The sequence below is a fragment of the Bufo bufo genome, chromosome 1 (assembly GCF_905171765.1).
Source record: "Bufo bufo chromosome 1, aBufBuf1.1, whole genome shotgun sequence".
Lineage (NCBI taxonomy): Eukaryota > Metazoa > Chordata > Amphibia > Anura > Bufonidae > Bufo > Bufo bufo.
Genome location: NC_053389.1, coordinates 258,230,467 through 258,255,891, shown reverse-complemented (window position 1 = coordinate 258,255,891; position 25,425 = coordinate 258,230,467). Strand labels below are relative to the sequence as shown.

The following is a 25,425-nucleotide window of genomic DNA, read 5'->3' as shown; positions in this document are numbered from 1 at the left end:
GCGTCCGTTTTTAATAGCCATATTTTTTCGCTGTCATGTGAATGTACCCTAATCATACCTGAATTCCTTTAATTTCACTAGCATTGGTACATGTTCTCCAGATCAGTCAGTGGTTGGAAAATGGGATTTCGTTCAATGTTTTTGGGGTAGAGAAAGATAAACGTTCCGAGCCTCAGGATTGTTACGGGTGACCTAAAATTTCTATTTTTAGGGCATTATGAAAGATACCGGGATGGGCAACAGTTCTACGTGTGCAGTCTGGCCATTCCGTGCTGGAAGTCATTGCAAGGTTTCCACTGCACAGAAAAAAGGATTCTTTTCCAAAACCTGACTCTTAAATCCCATTGTGAGTGGGCACTGCAGCTTTTTATAGCTGGTGTGGGGATTTGCTCTTTTAGACAGGCTAGCGGACGCAGTATAAAGGGCAGCCACAAAGTCTTTAAGTTAAACCGTTCAGTGTTTTATTCACACATAAGGAAAAACAAAAAGGGACATTTTGCAGTCTAGTTGTTTGTTCACACCATGAAAAGTCCACAGAACAAAAACCTTCACCGGGTTTGCAGTTTTTCCACCTGTGTTCCACAGCAGGTTTTAGTGGCCTGTTTCTCAGCATGCGGCTCCCAGCCCTTTTGCACGGCACAAGTTTTCAGATCCCAAAACACCCAGGGACTGACAGTTCTCCACTGTCAGAGAAGAGTAATCCACACCCAGCTGAGACTGCTGGCTGGGTTTGATATAGGCCAGTAAAGACCCGGCCTGGAGTGTGGGGAGAAGCCACCTGCCCAGCACTTTGACTTCTCCCAGTAAAAGCCGGCCCGGATCAGCTTACAGCTAAAATACTAAAATAGCAATGTGTCAACCAGCACTAGCTGCCGCTGACACTTGAAAATACCGGCTCTTACTTTACCGTGGCCAGGAACCTCAGTGACTCATACCTTCCGTCAACTACGGACCCTTGCGCCTTCCTACACTGGGCACAAATATGCACATATGTTTACTGAACATACTTTTCTAAATATGTAATAATTGAAATTGTAACCTGGAGCTCTATCATATACACTTGGTCTCCATTTAACCCCTTCCCACATTGTAAATTTACAGTGCTATGGTACAGTAGTTAACTTGAAATCACTAGCGTCGTGGCATCACAAGGGAGGGAAGGGATAGCTCTAATAAAGGTCCTCAGGTATGTCCTGTGTAAAATCCTGTCGGTGCATATTTAAGGGTCAGCCCCTAGAATTATCAAGTTGCATTTCTAGTGATAATATTTTACACAGACTGTTATGCCTTCTTCCAGCCACAAGAGGCCACTGTGTCATATATTTTTTATTTTTATTTAAAGGGAACCTGTCACCAGGATTTTGTGCATAGAGCTGAGGACATGGGTTGCTAAATGGCTGCTAGCACATCCGCAATACCCAGTCCCCATAGCTCTGTGTGCTTTTATTGTGTCAAAAAAATGATTTGATACATAGGGACAGGACTCATCTCAGGTTAATTTGCATATGTATCAAATCATTTTTTTTACACAATAAAAGCACACAGAGCTATTGGGACTGGGTATTGCAGATGTGCTAGCGGCCATCTAGCAACTCATGTCCTCAGCTCTATGCACAAAATCCAGGTGACCGGTTCCCTTTTAACTCTTTTTTATTTCAACTTTGCAAAAACATATACATTTATACCCAAAATACAACAATTCAACAGTATAAAAATCCATATTACAATTTGATAAATATCATAGTGGCTTTTTTTTTCTTTTTCCCCTTTGTTCTACACCAGGTACCCACCCACCACCCTTAGGGAGAGGGAGGGGACGAAAAAATAAATAAAAAAAATTATAATAATACTTCCAGCCCTAAAGTAACCATTTTTTCCATAGTTCATCGAGTTTTTGTGATTTTCTGCTATGGCACTCCGTCACCCGTTCCACTTTAATCAAGTTGACAACTGCTTCTCGCCACTGTCCCACTGTCGGAGGATCTTACTTTACCCATTTCCTAAGTATAAGGAGTCTAGCTTGAAATAGTACTTTACTCAGAACCAGTCGTATCTCTTTGTTTAACTTCAGATGTTCATTTGCCCCTAATATACACATTATTGGATCTTCAGATATTTGAACCTTCAAAAGTACTGATACTGTCTCTGCTTTTTCTGTCCAATATCTAATCAGTCTGGGACATCTCCAAAAACAGTGTATTAAGTCTGCTTTCTCTCCCCTACATTTTGGGCACTTATCTGTAACTCTCACGCCCATTCTCTTTAACATCCAAGGGGATCGATGCAATCTATGCACTATAAAAAACTGTGATATCTTATGTGAACCCCTATCCGACACCATAGCATAGCTTCTAAGAGCATCTTTCCATTTCTCTTCCGTAAAAGACTGTAGTTCCTTTTCCCATTTTTTTTTTTTCCCGGCAAGTAATATAATCCGTTTTTTCTTTCCCTCCATCAAAATCCTATATCTTTTTGCAGTTGTTCCTCCTTTTTTCTCCACCATTAGTAAATTTATATAATCTGTCAGATTTTTCCCTTCTATATTTGTCTACCTGCACCACTGTCCTCAACGCATTCTCAAGCTGAAAATATTTAAAAATATCTTTTTGGGGGATCCCAAACTCCCTAGCCAGTGTATTAAAGTCCTTCAGTTTATCTTCCTCAAATATCTGGCCTAGATACTTCATCCCCTTTTTTTCCCAATCTATATAAATCCTAATCGTTTGCAACTCCTTTAAATTAAAGTTTTTCAAAATAGGTGTATAGTGCAAGAAACCTTTAATCTCTATTTTTTTTAACTTCCACCCATATATACTCCAGTGAATTTAATATTCTATTTGCTGTATTATTTTTCCTTTAGTGTACCTGATTCCAATACCTCTAAGTGATTCCATTAGTCTCTCCAACCCAATTCATTTACTTCCTGCCTTCCCACTAAACCATTCAAACTACCTTTTTATCTGACCGTATTGTATTATTAAGTAATAGAAAAACCAGTTCAGAACCGCTAATCCACCCTCGCTGTGTCTTTGAGTAAGAAAGAAATTAAGTCGTTGGTCCCAGAGGAGTTTGAAGTTCCCGGGCAGGCTGTGTGTTGCTCCCTGGCTGGTGGTGAGCGGAGAGTCTGGCTGCAGTTGGACAGAGCCACAGAGACTAAAAAGTGATTCTGAGAAGAGTGATATCGTCCAATTGAGAGACTTGTGACAGTACACGGGGCCTGGCTAATGTGCTATAGGTTAGTGGGACCGTGGCCGAGGACGGGGGACTCCTGGCAGAACTAAACTTATGTGGATTCCTGCACCTGAAATCTAGAGAGAGGGAAAATACCACACGCTGGGACAAGTAAGTGGCTGTATCAGGATTCAGACGACACCTGCCCCGCGTACCAGACCAAGACAAGCAGCTACCTCGTGGGAGAATGTGACATGACTGATCTCTGCCCAGCTACCTACAGAACTTTGAGTGTGCACTGGTGCTAACCTGTGATAGGGCATAGAGCAGGAATCATTAGTCAGAGCGTTGTAGAAACGTGCCTTAGGTATCAAAGGAGAGTAGCCTATATTCTTATGTGTTTGCTGGTTGGAACGCATTTAGTATGTCGCGGATCAGTTACTCTTCCTGTAAATTTGTGTAAACTTGTTAACATTGTTCCTGTCATTTGTCGATTGCGCCCCTGGTGCATCGGCACAAAACTGTTAAACCGATTTTCCGGACGTTATATTTTGTTATTTAATAAATCCGGTATCTGCTTCAGCCTCCTCGTCTGCTGTGCTGTATTTGAACCCTGTCCTGCGGTCTCTTCCTCCCCAGACTGCTACAAGTGGCGCTGCGAGCAGGGTACAGTCACAGAGATGGAGGCGGCTGAAGGCAATGTGCATGATGCTAATGTGAGTACCTCAGGCAATGATGGAACACCTGCAAGGGCCCTCCCTATGGGCACGCTGTTTAACTTGCTGCTCAAATTTGATGGCCAGAACATGTCACTGTCTGACTGGGTGACAAGGTTTAAAGAGCACTGCTAGGATTTACAATGTTAGCTCAGAACTAAAAGTGAAAATTGCTTTGGCCGCCCTAGAGGGTGAGGCCCGAAGAAATGTTTTTCCTACAACCAGAAGCCATGCGCTATACGTTAATACAGATATTCCAGCGATTTCTGGAAGAAATATACGGGGAAACAGCTAGTGTAGGGCACCTCCGGGCAAAATTCTTTTACCGGATTCAGTGGGAAGACAAAGGGGTCTCACAATATGCAACGGCACTACAGGAAGTATTGGCCGAGGTACAGAAAAAAGAGGCAGACGGAGTAAGCGGCATGGGACCCGTAGACCGGATACTGTGGGAACAATTAATTCTGGGGCTCTACAGCACTACCCTGGGGGACGAGCGTACAAGCCCTGGGGGATGAGTCAGGGTGGACCCTACCCTAACCTTTCGACAAATATTGGCAGAGGCTGTGGCACAAAGCAAAGAAGAAAGTTATGCCTCCAGAGTGATACGGACTCAGACCGCCACACCCCTCGGGGTTACAAAGAACGAAGAGGTCCTGGTCAGGGTGGTACAAGACTTGCAGAGCTCCCTTAGTGCTATGCATGAGAAGTTGACGCACATGGAAAGACTGATAAGGTTGTGCTATACCCCTGAGACTGCCTATCCAGCCCAACAACAAACCTATCAAGCGGCCCCGCGGGTTCCTACACCAGAACATCCTCAGATGAGAAGGCCGTCAAGAGGCACAGTGTTGGCGGTGTAGAAATTACGGATACTTCGCCAGAGGGTGTCGGAGTGTCTGGACACCCAGAACCGCCGTTAAACTTCCGGCCCCTGCAATAGTGCGTACTGCGGGGGAGGTGGAGAGCCAAGTTACCCAACACAGCCCTGAACACCTGGTTGCAGGGTGTCCCATCATACGAGCCGAATTTGAAGGTATTCCTGTTGTCTGCTTAGTGGATACCGGATCACAGGTAACGACTATGCCTGAGTCATAATTCAACCGTTACTTTCAAGCACTGGCCAAGCCAGAGCGAGAGACCTTGGTCTGGGTTACAGCGGCTAATCAACAGATCCCTGTCACGGCAGTCGTGTGGATGCATGTATGGCTATGTGGACAAGAAGTGTGGAGAAAAGTTATCCTGCTGGTCCCCGAGACGTTCAAAGAGGATGTACCGGTGATAATGGGCATGAAAATTCTGTGAGAATTGGACCAGATCATGTTCACTAAACAGGGCCCCGGGTTATTGAAAGCAAGCCACTCTACACAAACCCACCCAGAAAGCATTTCAACGGTCGATCCGATTCTGTGGGACACAAGAGTGTCCCAGCTCATCAGTCTGTGGGAACTATTCGAGTGCCGGGAAGGGCTACCCTCACCATCCCTCCTGGTCAGGAGACTGTACTGACACTGCCCGTGGGAACCTTCTGCAAACTTGAAGCTATGGAGGTGATCATTGAATCGGAAGGCCTACGGGATCTAGGCCAGGATGCCCTGGTAGACCAGACACTGGCAGTGGTCCAGAATGGACAAGTACCCATAAGAGCTGTGAATCTTGGACATCTAGAAGTCTCATTAATGCCAGGAGTGGAACTGGCTCATGTGTACCTACATCGGGGAGAAGTGCTGAGTCGGAGAGAAGTGACTCTAGCTCTGGTAGGTAAGGCTGTTTTGACCCTGGCAGTTACTGCCAGCGCAGAAGAGGCACTGGCCCCAGAATAGAATGGGAGAACCATCTTGGACCAAATGGAGATAGATGTGAAGGCTCTCAGTTCGGACCACTTCCGAGCAGTTGAAATGATGCTGTGGGAGAATCTAACTGCTTTTGCCCGCCATGCCAATGACTTTGGCTGCACAGATGCTATCACGCATGAGATGCCGACGGGGGACACTCCTCCAATTCTGGAGAGATAGCCGCAGATTCCACCCAAGTTGTACCAGGAAGTGAAGACCTTGTTGAAACAGACGATAGATTCCGGAGTGGTGCGGGGTAGCCAGAACCCTTGGGCAGCCCCAGTGGTGCTTGTCAAGAAAGACGGCACTATTCGATTTTGTGTGGATTACCGGCGGTTGAATGCATGCACCGCGCGAGACTCATACCCTCTGCCTCACATCGAGGAGTCTGACGGCTCTAGGACGGGCGAAATACTTCTCCACCCTGGATCTAGCAAGCGGGTACTGGCAGGTACCGGTAGCAGAGCAGGACAGGGCGAAGACAGCATTCATACTCCCCATGGGACTATTGAATTCGACAGGATGCCATTCGGGCTGTCTAATGCCCCTGGCACCTTCCAGCGGCTGATGGAGAGATGTCTGGGAGACCTGAATTTTGAAGCCACTCTGATATACCTGGACGATATCATTGTGTATTCCGCTACTTTTCAAGAACGCCTGAATCGACTAGGGCAGGTACTGGACCGACTGCTATCCCATGGCCTGAAGGTAAAGCCAAAGTGTCATCTCTTCAAGAGGGAGATCGAGTACTTGGACCATACGGTGTCCCAAGACGGAGTGCTGCCATCCCAGAACAAAGTGGCTGCAATACGAGAATGGCTAGTGCTCAGAACGCTGCGGGAGTTGAAGGCCTTCCGTGGACTGACCGGGTACTACCAGCGGTTCATCAAAGACTCTGAATGAGTTGTTGAGAGGAACGGCTGGGAGACCCAAGGTGCAAAGTGTTCCCTGGGGACAGAAGCAGGAGGTGGCCTTCCAGGCCCTGAAAGAAGCCCTGACATCGGCCCTTATCTTGGCTTATGCAGACTTTGACAAACCGTTCCTCTTATCTACTAATGGCGGTCTCTACGGACTCGGGGCAGTCCTGTCACAGGTACAAGATGGACACGTAAGAGTCATCGCCTATGCCAGTAGATCCCTGTGGGATACGGAGCGAAACCCCCAGAACTACAGTTCCTTTCGGCTGGAACTCCTTCCCCTGGTGTGGGCCATGACTGAGAAGTTTGCGTGATATCTGACAGGGGCTAAGATCTTTGTATGACTGACAACAACCCCCTGGCCCATCTGGACACTGCCAAGCTGGGAGCCCTGGAGCAACGTTGGGGAGCTTGTCTTGCAAAGTGTGATGTCTTGATTTGCTACCGCTCCGCTACAGAGAACACTAATGCCGATGGTCTGTCAAGGGTCAGTTTTGAAACTCCGGTAGGGGATCTCTATGAACAAAAAGAGGATGAAACTCCAGACTTCCTCAAGTTCGCACCTCCAGCAGTTGCGGAACAGACAAGTGAGGAGGCCCGTGCTTTACCCAAGACTTTAGGGAGAACTAATGTAGAATGGGGCCAAATGCAAAATGAAGACTGCGACAGATGAAAGGCTGGGTAACCCAGCGAAGGAAACCCAACAGAGAAGAAAGGACTGACCTTGATGCCGAGATGAAGTCCATTCTACATCAATGGGACAGACTGGAAGTTCACTGAGCTGTTCTGTACCGCAAGTGGCAGCAGCCTGCTGCTCTAGAGCCGAGGTGGCAGGTAGTAATTGCCAGAAGTGCGACACATGAGATGGTCAAAAAGGCTCATGAATCTGGAGCTCACTTTGGGCCAGTCAAGACCTACTTGTGGCTGCAGCGTTATGTATATTGTCCACGACTGGAGGCCACGGTTGAGAAAGTTTGCCGACAGTGTCGAGTGTGTGAACTAGCTAAAAGCACGGAACAGAGGGCACCCCTACAGGCCATACAGACCAAAGAACCGCTGGAGGTATTAATGATTGTCCCACGAGTAGATGGTCTATCAGCCAGAGGCCTACAGTACTGCCTGGTCATAATTTACCACTTCTCCAAGTTTGCAGTGGTCACCCCAACTCGGGACCAGACGGCTGAGTCCGCAGCTCGGGCTGTCTGTCAAGACTTCATCCGGGTCTACGGGTGTCCGAAGTAGATGCACTCAGATCAAGGAGCGTGTTTTCAAGGGAAAGTGATGAAGGAGCTACACTGACTGACTGACTGACTGACTGTATGGCATTGAAAAATACAGGACAACCCCATATCATCCCCAAGGGAATGGGGCCTGCGAGTGCTTTAACTGGACACTGCTTCAAATGCTGAGGACGCTAGAGGAAGACAAGAAAACACACTGGCCTGGCTATCTGCCTGAATTGGTCTGGGCCTACAATAATCAGGTCCACACCACCAACGATTACATCCCATACATGTTACCTTTTGGAAGAGCTGGTCGGGAAATAGTTGAATTGAACTTAGAACAACCACATGGCCTAATAGAACTATCTACCACCTCATGCGTGAAAGAACAGTCAGCGGCTCCAGACCATCCGCCGGTTAGCAGGTCAGTGGTTACAAGAGAGAACTCATACTGACCGTCCTCCAATCCAGGAGGTTCTGTTGCAGCCTGGGGACCGGGTACTGGTGCGAGAGAAAGTTAAGCGAGCTTTGGGAAGTACAGCCATACAAAGTGATCAAGAGTGTACCCCAATGGTCCGGTCTACGAAGTACGGGTTGAAAATGAGGAGTTTGCCTCAAGGACTCTACATAGGAATATGCTACGGCCATGCCGTCTGAAGTTCCCTCACTTGCTCAGAGGACACCTCCTTCTGTCCCGTCCTCAGAACTTATTATCCCAATGAAAATGATAGTGAAGACTGGTGGACCGTTCCTAACACTGAGTAAAGTTCCCAGGCCGCAAGTGATGAAGCTCCTGCCACAGAACCAGTACTGGCTCGCAGTAAGGAGGAATCCTCGACCACATCCGAATCTCCTATTGTAGTGGATGAACCCAGGTTGGCAGCTCCCAGTGGGGAGAGTCTGGTCTTAACAGATAGTCAAGACCTCCGGTGATCTAGTAGACTTACTGCAGGGGTTCCACCAAACGGGTACGCTGCCGATCAGTTCATTTGGTCCACTTGTATTTATTATGGACAATGTTGTACTACCGTTTAGAAGTTGTATTAACCATTCCTTCTTTATGGACTATATAGCAAGGCCGAGGACTGCCACCTTTAAGTGGGGAGGCATGTAAGGGTCAGCCCCTAGAATTATCAAGTTGCATTTCTAGGGATAATATTTCACACAGACTGTTATGCCTTCTTCCAGCCACAAGTAAGAAAGAAATGAAGTTGTTGGTCCCAGAGGATGTAGAAGGAGTTTGCAGTTCCCGGGCAGGCTGTGTGTTGCTTCCTGGCTGGTGCTGAGCTGAGAGTCTGGCTGCAGTTGGACAGAGCCACAGAGACTATAAAGTGATTCTGAGAAGAGTGATATCGTCCAATTGAGAGACTTGTGACAGTACACGGGGCCTGGCTAACGTGCTATAGGTTAGCGTGACCGTGGCAGAGGATGGGGACTCCTGGCAGAGCTGAACTTTATGTGGATTCCTGCACCTGCAATCTAGAGAGAGGGAAAAGACCACGTGCTGGGACAAGTAAGCGGCTGTATCAGGAGCCAGACGACACCTGCTCGTGGGAGAATGTGAAATGACTGATCTCTGCCCAGCTACCTACAGAACTGTGAGTGTGCACCGGTGCTAACCTGCGATAGGGCATAGAGCAGGAATATTTAGTAAATTTGTGTAAACTTGTTAATAGCTACCTGTCCATCTTATGCATTAGAATATATCGATTTTCCAATGCATTTAAATGAAAATGTCAAATTTAAAGGGAATCTGTCACCAGTTTTATGGTGTCCTAACTAAGGGCAAGATAAGCTAGTGGCTGATCCCATTAGCAATATACTAGGTCACTTTCTTTAATTTACTCAGCCATTTTGCTAAAATCTTGTATTGAACAGCTCCAGCGCATGCTGAACGAGCCTCCATATTCATGATTTGATAGCTCTCCCCGCCCACCTGCTGCTGATTCAAATGGATTAAAAAAAATTCATTCAGCAGCAGGTGGGTGGAGAGTACGTGAGCTCATGAATATGAGGACTCATTGGCATGCGCTGGAGCTGTTAGGACGAAGCAGCATAAAGCTGGTGACAGATTACTTTTAAATGGGTTTTCTTATCTTCTAAACGTAACACAGCAACGATATGAAAAATGTTAGCAAAAATGTCTGAAGGCCAAAATGTTTCATGTCCTTGAGGGATTAAAGAGGTTGCGTGACCTGAACAGCACCTTAGGTTGAGCTGAATGAAGGACCATTTTTCCATTAGTTCACATAATAGAAAAAAGGATCCAGGACCAGATATGGACGTAGTAAATAATCCCGATCTTTATTCGTCACCAATTTTCAGGTAGGTACAGCAAACCGTGACACTGGCTCCCACTTAATCCCAAAGATCTACGCGTTTCGAACGATAGTGTTCTTAGTCATGATTCATGACTAAGAACACTATCGTTCGAATCGCGTAGATCTTTGGGATTAAGTGGGAGCCAGTGTCACGGTTTGCTGTACCTACCTGAATTTTGGTGTCGAATAAAGATCGGGATTATTTACTACGTCCATATCTGGTGCTGGAGCCTTTTTTCTATTGTGTGAACTACGTCTGAGGACTGGCTTGAGTCCGCCCCGTGCACCGCTACACAGGACAAGAAGGTGAGCTGGCTGTAACCTTCTCTATATACCATTTTTCCATTAGGCTGAGTTCACATGTTCCTGCGACTGCAATTCTGCAGTTTGCCCAACATGCAGCTGAAAACTGCACTAAACTGGAAATCTGCAAGGTTTCAATTATCTGTAACTGATAGAACTTTAACTTTAAGTGGTTGCACACAGAACTGCAGGACTCATGTTTGCTCTGTTTTTGGCCACTTCTTGGGTGCACCTTAACCATGGTGCCTCTCAGCTTCAGAGGACTACAGGTGTCCATTGAGTTCAGTGAGGACCCTGTATAATTTAGCTCTCAAAAATTCATCGACAGAAAGATTTTATGGGATCAGCATATTCCAGCTCTCCATCTGTTCAGAAATTACAACTCCCAGAATCCTCCTCTCACATCTATGGGAGTTACAGTACAAGAACAACTGAGCAAGTGTGTATTCTGGAAGTTGTAGTTTCACAGTAGCTAAAGGTTGCAGATCTCTGATTTATGGTCTCTTTCAGAGGTGAAGCTATGCTCTCTCCTTGATCCTGGCCAAGCAGTTACATGAGCAAGTGGCAGACCATGTTCCAGTCTAGATTCTAGACCACTCCAGCCATTCTTTGTGGATGATGATTATACCTTTGTACATTTTTGTCCAACTTCATATTTGGTAAGTTTTCTAGTACTGTCCAGATTTTGTTCAGTGTACAGTAGTTCAGTAACACGTAATAGACGTGGGTGGAAACCACACATTGCTCTTACAACTCTTAGTGCCGCCAAGGTATGGAAATCCTTAATTTCTATTTATACGTGGTAAAAAAAAATTGCGGCAAACCCTGTGCTCTGGCTGTAATTTTCCCTTTATATGAGCCATGATGGACACTGTAGTGGCTTTTTATAAGTGGCAGTGTGGGTGGGTCTTGTATAAATTATGGGTTGAATCCCTCGTTACTCCCCCAGAGTTTCATGTTGCGGGTCGGCAGTACATCATCGTGTACCTTCACAGTGGGTGGCATCCCAGCTGACATATCCTCTTTGGTTTTCTTGGTTTCCTGGTGAATTTTGCTTAACGCTGGAATATTAACCACAGTACGATATTATGACAGGTCATTATTCTCTTGTAAATCAGTAAAATGATTCTGATGCTTTCAGTTTGTTCCTGAGGTTCATAATGAAGTGTAGTCTTCTTTTTATAATGAGAATGAGGTCTGTTGTGTGTTTTTTTTTTTTTTTTTTTTTTTTTTTTAAACTATTTTTGGGGAACTTTTACAGTCTGTTCTGATGAGGACGTGACTCGCATGGAGTGTCGGACTAGGGTGCCTATAGCCCACTAGTAAAAAAAAATAATAATAATTTGGGAGCCCACTATTCAGCTACAATCAAATATTACTTGACCCTATCTTTGCATGTCCTGAAAACTGCTCCATTACAAATTTTTTCAGTAGTAGACTGCTGCCCAGCTGGAGACCCGCTAAGTTTACTGCTGATTTGGCTCCTGCTTTGGACTACTAGGATCCTCCTAGCCATGTGAGCCAGGTACATACGGTAACATGGCAGCAGGCAAGCAAAACTTTTCAAGATGATTAATAATGAGGGCCCCTGCCAGGATATCGAGAAAGTGGGTCACTGGGCTGCCTCAGTGTCTAGAAGTCATCTCAGCCTCCAGATGCATCTATAATAATAAACAGGGTAGTGTAATATATCCAGTTTTATCGGTATACGCTGGTTGGGATGCTGTACACTGCCTATCTATATGTAGTATAGTCAGTGTATTGTGTATGTCTTACTTGTGCAGTGGGTGGGGGACTAGCGTCCCACTGAGGTACTCGGTGTCCCCTGCGGGCCAGTCTGAGCCTGTTCACGTATATTTCACCTTTACACCCTATTTCCTCTCTTCCCTAAGCGACATGCTTACTTATGCTAGATCTGGTACTGGTCTCGCTTGCAGTTTGAGCCCCCAAACCTTCTCAAATTTCTCCTCCTTGCCTCTCTCGATAAACGTTAGTCTATACATTTCTATACCTTTACTTATATTTAATCCCACGCGAGCGTCCACTCAATTAATTTCTATGGGAGTTCCGGAGAAAGCAGAGTACATGGCTCCGCTATCTCTGTAGTTCCTATAGAAATTAATGGAGCGGCCATGCAACTGCATGCTCCGTTAATTCTAGGGGGACTGCAGGGGGCACGGGGCCCCCGTTCTTGGGAACGGTGGGGATCCCAGCGGTAGAACCACCACCAATCAAATAGTTATCCCCTATCCTGTGGATAAGGAAAAAATTTAAATAGCTGGAATACCCCTTTAAATGTGTGTAGAAAACCAGTTTATGTTGATTTGGGCTATAATGGTTTCTCACATGGTTAAACATTCAGTACATCCAGCCTCGGTTCTGAGGTAATATTGTCTTCTTGTTTTGTAGTAATCATGTTTCTGGGCCTAATTTGTTTTTGATGGGATTATTGTCTATTAAATATTAATTCCATGTATGTACAGGCTCCTTTCTACCTATAATTTGTGTCGTGGTTTACCAGAAGGATAAATTTAGACCATTCCACCATATGTCATATTCTAGGTTCTTCAAAGTAGCCACCTTTTGCTTTGATTACTGCTTTGCACACTCTTGGCATTCTCTTGATGAGCTTCAAGAGGTAGTCCCCTGAAATGGTTTTCACTTCACAGGTGTGCCCTGTCAGGTTTAATAAGTGGGATTTCTTGCCTTATAAATGGGGTTGGGACCATCAGTTGCGTTGAGGAGAAGTCAGGTGGATACACAGCTGATAGTCCTACTGAATAGACTGTTAGCTGCTTTTTTCTTGCCATAATACAAATTCTAACAGTCTATTCAGTATTACTATCGGCTGTGTATCCACTTGACTTTTCCTCAACGCAACTGATGGTCCCAACCCCATTTAGAAGGCAAGAAATCCCACTTATTAAACCTGACAGGGCACACCTGTGAAGTGAAAACCATTTCAGGGGACTACCTCTTGAAGCTCATCAAGAGAATGCCAAGAATGTGCAAAGCAGTAATCAAAGCAAAAGGTGGCTACTTTGAAGAACCTAGAATATGACATATTTTCAGTTGTTTCACACTTGTTTGTTATGAATATAATTCCACATGTGTTAATTCATAGTTTTGATGCCTTCAGTGTGAATCTACAATTTTCATAGTCATGAAAATAAAGAAAACTCTTTGAATGAGAAGGTGTGTCCAAACCTTTGGTCTGTACTTAGTGTATGTATATATGTGTGTGTGTGTGTGTATATATGTGTGTGTGTATATATATATATATATATATATATATATATATATACAGTGGCGGAAATAATTATTTGACCCCTCACTGATTTTGTAAGTTTGTCCAATGACAAAGAAATGAAAAGTCTCAGAACAGTATCATTTCAATGGTAGGTTTATTGTAACAGTGGCAGATAGCACATCAAAAGGAAAATCGAAAAAATAACTTTAAATAAAAGATAGCAACTGATTTGCATTTCATTGAGTGAAATAAGTATTTGAACCCCTACCAACCATTAAGAGTTCTGGCTCCCACAGAGTGGTTAGACACTTCTACTCAATTAGTCACCCTCATTAAGGACACCTGTCTTAACTAGTCACCTGTATAAAAGACACCTGTCCACAGAATCAATCAATCAAGCAGACTCCAAACTCTCCAACATGGGAAAGACCAAAGAGCTGTCCAAGGATGTCAGAGACAAAATTGTAGACCTGCACAAGGCTGGAATGGGCTACAAAACCATTAGCAAGAAGCTGGGAGAGAAGGTGACAACTGTTGGTGCGATTGTTCGAAAATGGAAGGAGCACAAAATGACCATCAATCGACCTCGCTCTGGGGCTCCACGCAAGATCTCACCTCGTGGGGTGTCAATGGTTCTGAGAAAGGTGAAAAAGCATCCTAGAACTACACGGGAGGAGTTAGTTAATGACCTCAAATTAGCAGGGACCACAGTCACCAAGAAAACCATTGGAAACACATTACACCGCAATGGATTAAAATCCTGCAGGGCTCGCAAGGTCCCCCTGCTCAGGAAGGCACATGTGCAGGCCCGTCTGAAGTTTGCCAATGAACACCTGAATGATTCAGAGAGTGACTGGGAGAAGGTGCTGTGGTCTGATGAGACCAAAATAGAGCTCTTTGGCATTAACTCAACTCGCTGTGTTTGGAGGAAGAAAAATGCTGCCTATGACCCCCAAAACACCGTCCCCACCGTCAAGCATGGGGGTGGAAACATTTTGCTTTGGGGGTGTTTTTCTGCTAAGGGCACAGGACAACTTATTCGCATAAACGGGAAAATGGACGGAGCCATGTATCGTGAAATCCTGAGCGACAACCTCCTTCCCTCTGCCAGGAAACTGAAAATGGGTCGTGGATGGGTGTTCCAGGACGACAATGACCCAAAACATACAGCAAAGGCAACAAAGGAGTGGCTCAAGAAGAAGCACATTAAGGTCATGGAGTGGCCTAGTCAGTCTCCGGACCTTAATCCAATCGAAAACCTATGGAGGGAGCTCAAGCTCAGAGTTGCACCGAGACAGCCTCGAAACCTTAGGGATTTAGAGATGATCTGCAAAGAGGAGTGGACCAACATTCCTCCTAAAATGTGCGCAAACTTGGTCATCAATTACAAGAAACGTTTGACCTCTGTGCTTGCAAACAAGGGTTTTTCCACCAAGTATTAAGTCTTTTTTTGTTAGAGGGTTCAAATACTTATTTCACTCAATGAAATGCAAATCAGTTGCTATCTTTTATTTAAAGTTATTTTTTCGATTTTCCTTTTGATGTGCTATCTGCCACTGTTACAATAAACCTACCATTGAAATGATACTGTTCTGAGACTTTTCATTTCTTTGTCATTGGACAAACTTACAAAATCAGTGAGGGGTCAAATAATTATTTCCGCCTATATATATATATATATATATATATATATATATATATATATATATATATATATATATATATAAAAAATTCTATTTTTTACAATTTAAAGTAAAGCTGCCTGCTTCTACAAATAGATTGAATGGCACATTAAAGGGTTTCTCCAGGAATTAAGAAACTGAAAATACGTAAATATTGCTCTATTATAAATTCAGGGTTGCCCACAAAAAAGTAGCCTGCCTTCAATATCTCCAAATCAAATTGTCTAATAGTAAATCTGTCTTAGTTGGCCATAGCAACCAATCGGAGCTCAGGTTTTATTTTTCAGAGCCCTGTAGGAACTGAAAGCTGAGCTCTGCTTGCTATGGGCAACTAATACAGATTTACTATTAGGCAGTTTGGTTTGGAGATATTGGATGTAGGCCACACTGTATATTCCCAAATACTTTTCTTTAGACCGTTTTGTCTAGAGAGCAATCATTAGGAAAAAATAAAATGGCCACCATCCTACATTACTACACACAAAACCTGTCCTAATCACACAGGAGGACAAGTTACTTCAGAACATTGAGCTAAAGAGCTGCCTCATCCCCCTCTTTGCTTTGCTTTTCAGGGATTATGATCCAGAATATAGATAAGATCTTTAACTGTAGGACATGAAGTACAGAGAGGAGGGTGTAGATGTGGTATTGAGCAGCAGCTCTTGTATGCAGTCTCCATTACCACTGCCCCACATTACCACAGTCTGTCCTGTCCCTCTTCTCTGTACTTCATGTCTGCTCATGAACTCCATTGCCACAGAGATTCAGCTCAAGATCGTGTCAACTGTATTCAGGATTATAATCCCTGACAAGTGGAGCAGAGAGTAGGATGAAACGGCTATTTACCTCAGTGTTGTGACATAACTTGTCCTGCTGTGTGATTAGGACAGGTTTTGTGTTTTACAAATAGGATGGCAGCCATTTTATTTCTCCTAATGATTGCTCCCTAGACAAAACCATCCATTATATCTAATGAAAGGTATTTGGGAATGTGTTTATAATAAAATAATATTGAAGTATTTTTTTCTTATTTCCAGGAAAAAAAACCTTATCCTATAATCAATGTAAAAAATTAATATTGGACCTCATAGTCAATAACACTCTTTCTTACAAAGCTTGAACCAGACCTGTACCTCACATGGATCCAGAGATCTCCCCATTAATTGCTCTTCTAAATTTATCTCAAGCTTGCACTTCCGGTGGCATGCCCTTTTTGCTGCAGCACAGAGGACATGTCCTTTCTGCTGCAGCTCTTTCCCTATCACAGCTCAGGAGGTGTACAGAGAAATAATAAGAAAAAATACCATCCTATGGCATTATACAGGTAGATTTTATTGAATAAGTGCTCATGCACGCAAATGTATTTTATTTATTTTTTATTATTATTTTTTTCTGGAACCGTTCACTTCAATGGTGCTGCAAAAAATGGAAATGACTCCCATGTGCGTTACAGTACGGCTTCTTTCACACGGGCGTCATGTTTTTTGGCCGGATGCGTTCAGTGAAAAGCTTGCAATTTTTCATGCGAGTGCTGTCATTTTAGTATGCGATTGCGTCGCGTTCTTGCGTTTTTAACGCGCGTGTGGAATGCGTTTTTCACGCGCGTGAAAAAAAAAACTGATCCATCCACTAGATTCACCTGTAACTAAAAACACAATATAAATAGCCCCAGCATGCAGTGTTTTGTTGGACAGCTCCATTTTTTTGGTGGAGTGGTTTTTGTGTGGTTGGTGTGTGTCTTTGTTATTAGACTATCCTTTGCAGGATGTCCACTTTCACCCTGTCATCAACTGACCATGTCTTTTTGCACTGGCTGGTCTCCCGCTGTTTTGGAGAGCAGCCAGAAATGATGAGGAGGAAGTGTATATGTGGGTGCATCCTAAACCTTGCAGCGGGCCAGCAAAGGTCTCTTTGTTGGCTTGTACGCTGAGCTCCGTGCGCACCCTCCAAAGTTCTTCAATTATTGCCGAAAAATCCAATACATTAATGTGTGTTTACAGATTGTGATTAAAAAATAAAAAATTTATGGCTCTTTTGTGGCTAATGATGTTTTACACAAATCATAAATCTATATTGTATTGTGTGTGTTGCTGCAAAATAAACACAAATGTTAACAATTATAAACTTGAAAAATAAGTGTTTTATTGCACACTATATTCAAATATACTCAGGCTTTTTTAAAAAAAAAAACACTCAGTAAACCAATATAAATTATAAATTTACATAACGTCTTGATGGCGACGAGGCTCCCTGATAATGAGGGGCAGAAATTTGTTGCTGTGAAGGGGGCCCAGAGTATTGGCTAGGCCCAGGTTGACTGGACGATGGGCCCTGATAAGGAGGTCTAGTGAATTGTTGCTGTGAAGGGGGTCCAGAGTATTGGCTTGGCCCAGGTTGACTGGACGATGGGCCCTGCTGACTATAACTGGGTTCCCCCTGATACTGGGGCACATATGGCGCAATTGGTGGCCCATACTGATCCCTTTGGGGAGGAAATTGTTGGGGGCCCTGTGAGGGCTGACTACCTTGGGGGTGGTGGGGGCTAAATATGTTCCCATGACAGCGCAGGCTTTCGAGCGCATCGTACATTTCTGTAGGCTCTTGTGGGCGATTAGATACCTCCCAGAACTATTTCAACAGCAGTTCTGGTTCTCATCAGTCGATCTGGATGTAGCTGACGCATAAAATGGGCCAGACTACGGGCAAACATGTCATGATGATCCTCCTGCCGTGCTCTAGATAAATAATCTAGAACTTGCATATTTATGTTGGATTCGGCAGGAGGCATTGCCCTGTCGTCTGGCCCTGCTGGGTAGAGCCAGAGGGGGGGAAAATCGGCACCAGATCCTGCAGGAGGCCTTGATGGTGCTGTGCTTGGTCCAGCTCCACTTTCATGCTGTGCTGATGTGGTGTCCGCCTCACATGCACTTGATTGGTGCGGTGCCGACTCATCACCTTCCTCCTCTAGGTTGTCCTCAGTTCTAAAAACATTAGAAAATAAAAAACATATGTTGAAATTTCAATACTTTATTTACATTATAAGTACAGATGTAGCAGGAATAACACACACTCTTTAACTTTAATGTCTATAATAATCATGTTATCTTTAAGCAAAATGCCTAGAAAAGCTATTGCATAATGCATTTATTAGCATCTAGTTAGCATCACATGTCACATAAAGCATGTGTGTTTACCCTGCTACATCTGTAACCTATATGTCCATACCATAAATACAACTCCAATGACCATTTCAGTATGACTAAAATGGACTTACGGACGCAGCTCCATTACATCACGCAGGAACATCAGCTTCTCCCGGAAAAGATAGGGCCTTTTCTTGGGGGGACCAGCCCCATTCCTCCCACGCTGTTTCATTTCTTTGCGGAACTGGTCCCTGCAGCTCCGCCAACGATTCTTGACCTCTTCAACTGGTAATACAAAGGCATGAAAGGAACAGGTATCAATATCAAAATCTATTCATAAAAAATTTTCAATTACCGCCTATATACTAGGAACACTAACGTATAACTACGCCTATATACTAGGAACACTAACTTATAACTACGACTATATACTAGGGAGTACTGAAAGGCTCAAACATGTATACATTGTGTACTTACTTACATTTCTTCTACTTGGGCCTTGTGTCTTCTCCCAAATTGTGGCAAAAAGTTCCTGGGTAACCCCCGTCCAGGCGGCATCCTTTTTATAACGGTCCTGGTACACCCCAGACCGAAGATCCCAGATGCAGGGCCTCTCCTGCACCAGGACAATGAGCCTTTAAACGTCCATAACGTGTGGTGTTTTGGGCATTTTTGGGCTCCGCAAGGGCTGAAAAGTTGATGCTGCCAACTTTCTCCCTCTTGTTCAGGCACAAAACTGACGCAGACAGACGCTGAGAAACGCCTACTTCCTGTCTTTAAATCCCATGAGTGTTGCTAAGTTACTTGCGTGAAAAACGCAACGCAATGCAGTACATCCGGATGCAATGCGTTTTTCACGCAGCCCCATTCACTTCTATTGGGCCCGCGTTGTGTGAAAAACGCACAAAATAGAGCCTGCTGCGATTTTCACGCAACGCAGAAGTGATGCGTTAAAAACAACGCTCATGTGAACAGCCCCATAGAAATGAATGGGTCAGGATTCAGTGCGTGTGCTATGCGTTCAACTCGCGCATCGCATCCGCGCGGAATACTCGCCCGTGTGATAGGGGCCTACATGTCAGTATGTCCTCATGGCCGTTTCGCCCAAAAAATTGGACTATTATTGGGCAGATTATTGAGAAAAAACACTCATTCCCAATAATTGCCCTGATGAATGAGCTTCTCCATTGGGTGTAATAATAGTTTATGCGGACACCTAAGTGATTGTTTCTGGGGAGCAGAACACTGTTCACACAGCACTGCCCAGAAACAATGAACCTTTAGGAGGACGAGCGACTGCAATAGCCATCTCTCATACAGTGGAGGGGATCGCTGCATGTAAATGTAGCTCTTGCCTCCACTGATGAGCAGGCAGTTATTGGGGAGCAACAGTTCCTTCCCTATAATTGCCTGCTCAGTCGGTACTTGTAAATGTGCCATTACTAATTGGACATCAAGGAGGCTTGAAGGATGCCAGATTATCAGACATTATCAATTAACAAGCAGTCATAGAAAAGTATACTAGCTGCTAGAATTTTTACCTCGTCACACCAGGTCCTGAGAAACTACACTATATAATGCAGTTTTGTGCAAGATTATAAAGCTGTATGGATTATCGAATAAGTTAAAGGAGTTTCACCCTTCTTTCATTTCTAATGTTATTCTTAATTAAATCATTTCTCTTCTTGCGTTTTTTCAGCCTTCCGCTGCGGCCTACAGTTCCTTGGCAATGTTGCAGGAGGGAACAAGGATTCTCAAAATAGCATCTGGAAGCATGCTTTTCCACATCTCTTCCTGTAAGTATGAACAAGACTGTTTTCCATTTTCTGCACTAAATCCCTCTCTTTATAATTAGAAGTTTTGTGGTGGAGTCAACTTGTAATCCAGCCGTTCTTCCTTGATAAGATTTATTTACTCTCTGTTCGAGGGTTAACCCAGAGCAAATGGTGAACAAGATATAGCTGCCGTGAGCTTTATTCCTGTCACCCTGTGCTCCTCTACAGACTGCAGGGTCATACAGTTTCTGGTGCCAGCATACTGTAGTTCAGTACCCCGGCACAGCCAGTACACACTGTATAGTTTCTAGTGCTTAGAGGTGCCGAAAACAGCTGAGTGGTGGGTGTGCGGGTTGTCGGACCCCAATTGATCTGATATTGATGACCTCTCCTGAACATAGGCCATCAATATCTAAGTCCTGTAAAACCCCTTTAATGAGTCCTCTGCTACACGGAAACTCCTCCCCTAGGCATTCAGACCGTAATTTTATTTTATTATTTTCCAATTTTTTGGCTCACTGGTCATCCACTGTGCAGCAAATCTTAGCACGGTTTCATTCAATTGAAATGGGCTGGCTGCTGTTCCCTACTCCCTACAGGAGTGCTGCTTTGCAGGGGAAGCTTAGAAAGGACCCAGCACAAATTGAGCTCTGCAATCCAGTTGGTGGGAGTCTCAGAGCTAAAATCCCTCACCAATCATAAAGTACTGTATTTTTGCTCTATAAGACGCACTAAGAGGAAAATATGAAAAAAATAAAATACATTTTCATCACTCATCAGACCCCAAGCTCCATCAGACCTCTGTATTAGACCCCCATTCCTCCTCAGGCCTCACATCAGACCCCCATTGCTCCTCAGATCAGACCCCCAAGCTCCATTCTCTGTTTCACACCCCGATTTCCTCATCAGACCTCTGTTTCAGACCCCCATTCCTCATCAGACCTCTGTTTCAGACCCCCATTCCTTCTCCGACTTTAGAGAAGACCCCCAAGCGCAATCAGACAGAAAAAATAAATTAAAAAATGTACCTCTCTTGCTTCGGACTGCGCTGACACTTGCCACTCGTTGGTCTTCTTCCGGACCTTTGCTGCACTTTGACCTGACACCTAAATGCACTATGTCTGTGTCTCCTGCATACTCGTGACCGTCATTATTATTTGCTCAATAAGACGCACTGCCATTTGGGAGGGGGTGAGTGCGTCTTATAGAGTGAAGAATGTGGTACTTATCCAGGGAAACTACCACTACCATCCCTTTGTAAGGTAAGAATAACCCTTTAAACTTTTCTTTGCACTGGGTGAAAAACCCTCAGTGCTGTGAACAGAACTAGGTCAGGATAGGTTTTCAGTCTCTGATTTAAAATGTAAAATAATAATAAGCTAAAAATAATCAGTAAATAGTCATTTTAAAAGTTTCCATTCACTGAAACAAAGCACTGAGTTTGAAAGAGAAAAATACGATGAATTGACTAATTTATATTAGACTGGACAGCAGCTTTATAGAATATAGTAATGGATCTGGCGCAAAGACAGCACTAGATTTATTGTATAATACGGCCATGTGATTTAAAGCCAGACAACCCCTTTAAAGGGGTATTCTGGGCAAAACGGAGTTCAGAGTTTGGGGGTTTTAATCACCCCGCTACATCTTGATTGTAGCAGTAGGCTTTAATGCTTTATTCAAACTCTTCCACAATTATGTTGCTGGGGTCCCCAATTCTAGTAAATGGAGGGGTTGGAAGGAATTGTATGCAGTTATAGCTGTTTCAGAAGGCACTGGTGCTGGCAGTAGTGCCCCGCAAGCACAGCGCCGTATATTGTACAGTGGCTGTGCTTGTATCGTACTCAGCCCCATTCATTTTCTATGGGGCTGAGCTGCACATAGGCCATAACTAAACAAAAGTTGACCCCTAGCACATGTCAAAGGCTCCCCATAACTTTTATTATTTAAAAATGGTCCATCAGACCAATAACGCCTTTTTGTTCCCTGTGCTACTTCTACTTGTTAAAACATAACATTTATAAAATCCATATTAATATATCTACTGAATAAATAAAAGCATTAAAAGTATCAGCTGTGTCAGTTTCTTTCTATCTGTATCTACTATCACACACTGTTTGCGTCACGTTGTGAATTGACTAGCTAAGGGATATCGTGAGCCTTTCCAGCGTGCTAATATAGGTTCAATTGCCTTCTATCACTGCGCTATGTTCATTTGCTTATAAACCTTTTGTTAGATTTTCATATCTGTGCACCTGCTTTCTAAAAAAATAACCAAACACTGCCCCGACATGTTTCGCCAGCTAATTTGTTGTCCTCAGGGAATTTGCGCAGAGTGTGTTTGAAAGGGGCGGGAACGGCCTCTTAAACCCTCTGATGCTGACGTCAGTGACATGGGTGGCATATCGCGAACCTCAGTATTGTTATGTGAGCTTTTGGGGATAGTTACAGAAGCGCTGATTTGTAGCGACCCCTTCCTTCTCTCCCCTCCCTCCAGGTGAAGTACCCCCTTGCGCTCAATCCCTCTCCTCCCATGTAGCTCCTGCGCATGACTGCGGACTTCATCAAGAATCGCTTCATTGGCATTCACTGCGCATGTCAAAGGACTTAGGTTTTTCTTCACTCTAGGTTATCGATCTCCTCTGCGCATGTCTAAGCACTTTCTTATTTGCGACTGTCTATAAAAAATTATTTTAAGTACGGTACTTTGGCAATTTATTCACTGTCACTCTCATGTGTGTCCCCTCTTGGTTTTTACTGTTCTTAACTAAAATATTCCACCATATACTTTGAATATACTGGTATTAAATCTATGAGTTTTGATTTTTGATATGTTGATATTTGATGAGTTAGTCATAAATAAATCTACCCACATTGAATCATGTCGATTTTTCAAAACATGTCTATAAATACAATTATAAATTGCTTTATTACATTAATCATGTTCATTATTAGATCATGGGCATTGTGGGGATTCGCTCTGGTAGACAGGACAAGCAGGTGCAGTATAGAGATAAAGACACGTTTGTAACTTAAAAACTGCAGTGTTTATTCACACTAGTTGCAGGTTCACAGTATGACAGTCCATTTTCAGTATTGGTGTTAGTTCACACCCAAAACAGTTCATACAGAAAAACATTCACCTTTGATCCTGGGTGTTTAATCCACACCCGGCTGAATGCTCAGCCTCAAAGTCCACCTGCTCGCCCAACACACTGTCTGCAGCTTTCAGCCCACACACAGGCCTCAGATCTCAGCAGACTTTCACACTGCTCCAGTGTCAGAGAGGAGTAATCCACCCACCTGACACTGCTAGCTGTTTTTTATAGGCCTGTGAAAACCCGGCCTGGACCGTGTGGAGTAGTCACCCATCCAGCACTTTGACTACTCCCAGTAAGAGCCGTCCCGAATCAGCTATTTACAGCCATACTAGATGGCAAGGTGTCACACAGCAACTGCTGCTGACACAGAAAACTGGCTCTTACGCCACCGAGGCCAGGAACCTCGGTAACACGATGATTCCTTGTACCTTCTTACAGCATTTATTTAATTAGATTCTTCTCCTCACTATTTACAATCAACTATTTAATTGCCATATATAAGAGTCATGCTCATCTAATATCACAACTTTCATAATTATATTTGTTTAATAGCCATGATTATTTCTATTTACAAATATTTGATTCTACATTATTTTCCTATTTAGCATTATTTTTATTTGTTTTTTTCTTATTTATTTCTTATTTTTATTGTATTTATTTACATTTCAATTATTATTCAATTTTTATTTGAATGTATTTATTTTGTGTCTTCTGTGCATATATACATCTACCTCCAAATGATGGTAATTTATATAGCACTGGGACGCAGATGTACTGTGACATGATAGACCTTAGTGCTATTGCGGAACTAGTTGGGAGTCAGAGAAAATGGGGGGGGGGGGGGCGACCTCTTGGGGATAAAACTTATCATACGCCGTAACCAGTTATCATGATTATCACTAGAATACATTAGTCATGTAGAACTATTATCATCACTTGTTCTATGCCACCGTAACATTTTCTGTTAACACACAATTATTTCATATTTAATGGTAAATATTATTTACAGATCACTGGGACTGCAATGGGGACAATTTGTGCACAGAGTTTTGCTCATTTATTTTTAGGTTGGTGGGAGGAAAGAGTAGCTTTCACGGAACAACACCCTGATTTCACTAAATAGGTTTTGTTTTGGGGGAGATATATCGATGATATTTTAATTTTATGGGAAAGCACGGAAAAACATTTTTCACAATTTGTAGAAGTATTAACTAACGAAGTAGGTCTGAAGTTTACTGTAGAAATACACAACAAGAGTTAAATTTTCTTGACCTAAAAATTTCTCTGGAGCCTGATCAGAAGTGTACAGGAAAGCCACTTAAACCAATAGCCTTTTGCATTGGAGGAGTTACCACCCACAGGCCTTAAAGAAAGGCATTCTCTGTTAGGCCAATACCTACGAGCTAAACATAACTGCTCAACGAAAGAGTTTTGAACAAGAAAGTATGCTCCTATACAGAAGGTTTAGGGCTAGAGGCTACCCAAAAAAAGTTTTACACAAGACATATAATAGAGCCAAAAACTTTGAAAGAACTACCCTCTTGTAGGACAAAAAACAAATGGGAGATGACGAAAATAAAAGGATAATACATTGCATTGGCACGTATGATGTGTAACATGAGAAAGTTCTAAATATCTTGAAACGACATTGGCACATTCTGATGAGAGATGAAGAATTGAGAGAAGTAATCCCTCCCAACCCAACAATTACATACAGAAGAGGGAAAAATTAAAAAGAGTCTGGTGCACAGTCATTTTCAACAAAACCAAAAAGAGCATAAAACCACATGGCTATCCACAAGAGGCTCTTATCCTTGCGGAGATTGCATTTTCTGCAACAATATGGTACCAAGAAAGGAATTCACCAATCCAGTTAATAATAAAAAGTACGAAATCAAAGAATATATAAATTGCAAGTCCATGGGTGTAATTTATGCCATTAAATGTGGATGCCCTAAGCTCTATATAGGTAAAACTATACAACAGTT

The 25,425-nt window shown here is 43.5% G+C and overlaps 1 protein-coding gene across 3 annotated transcripts in view; it reads left to right on the top strand.

The window, feature by feature from the left end:
- Positions 1 to 25,425, top strand: part of ATXN10 (ataxin 10) — a 254,113-nt gene that overhangs the window by 70,995 nt on the left and 157,693 nt on the right. For all 3 annotated transcript variants that reach the window (XM_040439132.1, XM_040439131.1, XM_040439133.1), the window contains exon 4: positions 20,261 to 20,357. In XM_040439132.1, coding sequence (XP_040295066.1) covers positions 20,261 to 20,357 — 97 coding nt within the window. The remainder of the gene's footprint in view (positions 1 to 20,260; positions 20,358 to 25,425) is intronic.